Raw genomic sequence first — 4,826 nt, 5'->3', positions numbered from 1 at the left:
TTTGTGATATATTTGATTAGTTAACAGTCGTACTATAAATGTCTGCAATTTTAAGGGATATCGACTGAAGCGAGGTAGATTTAAATACTCTTTATTTCTTGCCTAGCTTTCGGAAAACTTTGTTTCCATCATCAGGGCCAAAAATGTTGAGGTTATTCCTCAGTAATTACAAATAAACTTGAAAACATTGAGACAACAGTTCACAAGACAAGTAGTCAATTTTTAAAACGCAATAAATTATGCTTCGATAAATCTAACCTTAAAATAATTGATCACAGAGTATACAAATCAGTCCACAGATTATTCTGTCATAATGTTGTTCTTCTCTGACTTATTCATCCAACGGTCCATCATAAGAATTTTTTCGTTCTTTAATGTTAGGGTATGTGAGTAGATAGGTATATACATTACTTAGTTTCTGTACGTCGGTCTTTTTATTTATTGGGTCTTTCTGGTTCCTTATGTTTATCATCTCGAGTATGAGTCTTTTGTTATACTTTTTCTGAGTTGCCACTATCTCTGCACTGTCGAAGTCAATCCTATGTCCTTTCTCTACCGCATGTATGGTTAAAGCACATCGCTGGTTGTTTTTTGTGATGTCACTTTTGTGTAAGGCCAATCTGCTTTTTAGCCACTGGGACGTGTGACCAATATATGTGCACTCACATTCCGCACAATTCATCTTATAGACAACATTTGACCTAAGTAGTGTTGGTGTTTGATCTTTTATTCTGCTGTATAATCTTGAAATGCTTTTTGTATTATACGTTGCTATCTTTATATTTTCCTCCTTGAAACAATTTTTGATCTTACTAGTCAAATCTCTAATATTTGGCAGGGAACCATATTTTGTGTTTTCTGGCATTCTGTTATCATCTCCTTCTGCTGTTTCAGGTGGTTTTGGTTCAGGTTTAGGTTGTTCTGGATTATTATTTGACTCGTACAATAATTTGTTTAGTAATCCTCTCGGATAAGAGTTTTCTTGAAATATCCGGTATAATTTCTTCAGATTCGCATCCACCAAATCTGGGTGACAAATGTTCTTGATCCTGGCTTTCATTTCTTTAACACAATTTATTTTTACTTGTATTGGATGTTCTGACTGATAGTTGATGAACTTATTGGATGCTGAATTCTTTCTGTACCAGTCTAGTTTAATTGTGTTATTTATTCTACATACCTTCGTGTCTAAAAAGGGTACTGTTTTATTTTCATCTTCTCTCTCTATTGTAAATTGTATGTGTGGATCATAGCTGTTGAAAATTTGTTGTATTTCATCTATGCCTGTGTGAGGCAGTGCGAGGATTAGGTACTTAGGTCAAATGTTGTCTATAAGATGAATTGTGCGGAATGTGAGTGCACATATATTGGTCACACGTCCCAGTGGCTAAAAAGCAGATTGGCCTTACACAAAAGTGACATCACAAAAAACAACCAGCGATGTGCTTTAACCATACATGCGGTAGAGAAAGGACATAGGATTGACTTCGACAGTGCAGAGATAGTGGCAACTCAGAAAAAGTATAACAAAAGACTCATACTCGAGATGATAAACATAAGGAACCAGAAAGACCCAATAAATAAAAAGACCGACGTACAGAAACTAAGTAATGTATATACCTATCTACTCACATACCCTAACATTAAAGAACGAAAAAATTCTTATGATGGACCGTTGGATGAATAAGTCAGAGAAGAACAACATTATGACAGAATAATCTGTGGACTGATTTGTATACTCTGTGATCAATTATTTTAAGGTTAGATTTATCGAAGCATAATTTATTGCGTTTTAAAAATTGACTACTTGTCTTGTGAACTGTTGTCTCAATGTTTTCAAGTTTATTTGTAATTACTGAGGAATAACCTCAACATTTTTGGCCCTGATGATGGAAACAAAGTTTTCCGAAAGCTAGGCAAGAAATAAAGAGTATTTAAATCTACCTCGCTTCAGTCGATATCCCTTAAAATTGCAGACATTTATAGTACGACTGTTAACTAATCAAATATATCACAAAATGGGATTTTATCATGACATCGCCACAACTTATGGACAAGAAGAGGCAACAAGACTTAAAAGGTGGAGCTCAAATAATATCAAGCTGGCATCTGCCCGAAATAGGAGAATATTCCTGTTGGAGTGTAAGAGAAGAAATCTGGTACCTAATCATATAAATCACAGCATTAAAAGTGTTCAGAAGCTTTTTGAAATTGAAGGAGGGAAAAAACTAAATAAGAAAATCGATAATTTCAACAACAAGTTAACTAGTTCTATCTCACGCTTGGAGGTTAATCATGTAAACTTAAGAATCAGTCATTTAGAAACAGCTAATGAGGATATTATGAGGATGTTAAAGGACATCATGTCACGAGAATTGTTAATGGAGTTTAAGAAAAGACAGAGAATTCTATACAACAAACGATTCCATATAATAAAACTGACAAACATCAAGAAGATTGGAAAACTGGAAGAGATGAATAAGCCAAATTGGAAGAATCAAGAAAAATGGTTTAGGAATCTGTCGTCAATACAGATTCCTAAAGAAATAGAAAATTTTCTATCGTTAGGATCGAAGTTCAGCATGGCTGTACCTGTAGGGGAGATATCGATGGACAATCTCATTGCCGATGTGGAAGATATTATTCAAAAGACAACTGAGAAGAATCAAGACCTATACCGAGCAAAAGTATCCAGCATCATAGCCAGTTATATTCACAAAAATAGGGACATAATGTACCAAACAGACAGACCATATAGAATTGCAAGGGAATTTCTGAAAGCTAATGAAAATCTTATCATCCTTAATAGCGACAAAGGAGCAGTCACTGTGGCCATGGACAGAGAAGACTATACTCAAAAAATGTATACAATAATAAATTCAGAAAGTTTCAAACAAATACCGAGAGATCCTACAACCACATTGCAAAACAAATGCAATGACTATGTAAGTAGACTTTTTAAATCTAACTCTATCAGTAAAGAACAAACAAAGGCCATGAAATGCTACAACTCAGTTTGTCCAAAAGTTTATGGAAATCCAAAGGTTCATAAATCAGGACACCCACTTCGACCAATAGTTGCTAGCATACAGAGCCCAACATCAAATTTGGCGGAATTTCTGGCGAATATTCTATCGAATGCATATGAAAGAAATAATGAGTACTACATAAAAGACACCTTTGAGTTTTCCAAATGCATGAACAACCTAGTCATTCCAGAAGGATATGAGCTAGCATCACTCGATGTGATAAATTTATTTGGCAATATTTACAATGAATTGGTATTGAAGGTAATCGATATAAAGTGGACTAAAATTGAGGAACACTGCAACATTCCTAAGTCATTGTTCATGGAGATAATACAGTTTATTCTAAAAAACAACTACTTCTGCTTTCAGAATGAATTCTATGTGCAAACATTTGGCTGCGCCATGGGATCGAAGCTTAGCCCGATCTTGTCACAATATGTAATGGACCATCTACTGGATGTATGTATACCGTTGCTGTCATTCAATCTCATTTTCCTGAAGAAATTTGTTGACGACCTAATCCTCGCACTGCCTCACACAGGCATAGATGAAATACAACAAATTTTCAACAGCTATGATCCACACATACAATTTACAATAGAGAGAGAAGATGAAAATAAAACAGTACCCTTTTTAGACACGAAGGTATGTAGAATAAATAACACAATTAAACTAGACTGGTACAGAAAGAATTCAGCATCCAATAAGTTCATCAACTATCAGTCAGAACATCCAATACAAGTAAAAATAAATTGTGTTAAAGAAATGAAAGCCAGGATCAAGAACATTTGTCACCCAGATTTGGTGGATGCGAATCTGAAGAAATTATACCGGATATTTCAAGAAAACTCTTATCCGAGAGGATTACTAAACAAATTATTGTACGAGTCAAATAATAATCCAGAACAACCTAAACCTGAACCAAAACCACCTGAAACAGCAGAAGGAGATGATAACAGAATGCCAGAAAACACAAAATATGGTTCCCTGCCAAATATTAGAGATTTGACTAGTAAGATCAAAAATTGTTTCAAGGAGGAAAATATAAAGATAGCAACGTATAATACAAAAAGCATTTCAAGATTATACAGCAGAATAAAAGATCAAACACCAACACTACTTAGGTCAAATGTTGTCTATAAGATGAATTGTGCGGAATGTGAGTGCACATATATTGGTCACACGTCCCAGTGGCTAAAAAGCAGATTGGCCTTACACAAAAGTGACATCACAAAAAACAACCAGCGATGTGCTTTAACCATACATGCGGTAGAGAAAGGACATAGGATTGACTTCGACAGTGCAGAGATAGTGGCAACTCAGAAAAAGTATAACAAAAGACTCATACTCGAGATGATAAACATAAGGAACCAGAAAGACCCAATAAATAAAAAGACCGACGTACAGAAACTAAGTAATGTATATACCTATCTACTCACATACCCTAACATTAAAGAACGAAAAAATTTTTATGATGGACCGTTGGATGAATAAGTCAGAGAAGAACAACATTATGACAGAATAATCTGTGGACTGATTTGTATACTCTGTGATCAATTATTTTAAGGTTAGATTTATCGAAGCATAATTTATTGCGTTTTAAAAATTGACTACTTGTCTTGTGAACTGTTGTCTCAATGTTTTCAAGTTTATTTGTAATTACTGAGGAATAACCTCAACATTTTTGGCCCTGATGATGGAAACAAAGTTTTCCGAAAGCTAGGCAAGAAATAAAGAGTATTTAAATCTACCTCGCTTCAGTCGATATCCCTTAAAATTGCAGACATTTATAGTACG

At 34.6% G+C, this 4,826-nt stretch overlaps 1 protein-coding gene across 1 annotated transcript; it reads left to right on the top strand.

The window, feature by feature from the left end:
• The first annotated feature begins 2,018 nt into the window (after positions 1-2,018).
• On the top strand, positions 2,019-4,523 carry LOC123670734. The gene is made up of 2 exons (XM_045604270.1): positions 2,019-2,945; positions 3,399-4,523. The coding sequence occupies exons 1-2, from the start codon at positions 2,019-2,021 to the stop codon at positions 4,521-4,523; spliced, it is 2,052 nt and encodes a 683-aa protein (XP_045460226.1).
• The last annotated feature ends 303 nt before the right edge of the window (positions 4,524-4,826 follow it).

This window comes from Harmonia axyridis, chromosome 1 (assembly GCF_914767665.1).
Source record: "Harmonia axyridis chromosome 1, icHarAxyr1.1, whole genome shotgun sequence".
Classification (NCBI taxonomy): Eukaryota; Metazoa; Arthropoda; class Insecta; order Coleoptera; family Coccinellidae; genus Harmonia; species Harmonia axyridis.
Note: the sequence above shows the minus strand (reverse complement) of the source record. Positions and strands in the feature narration are given on the sequence as shown.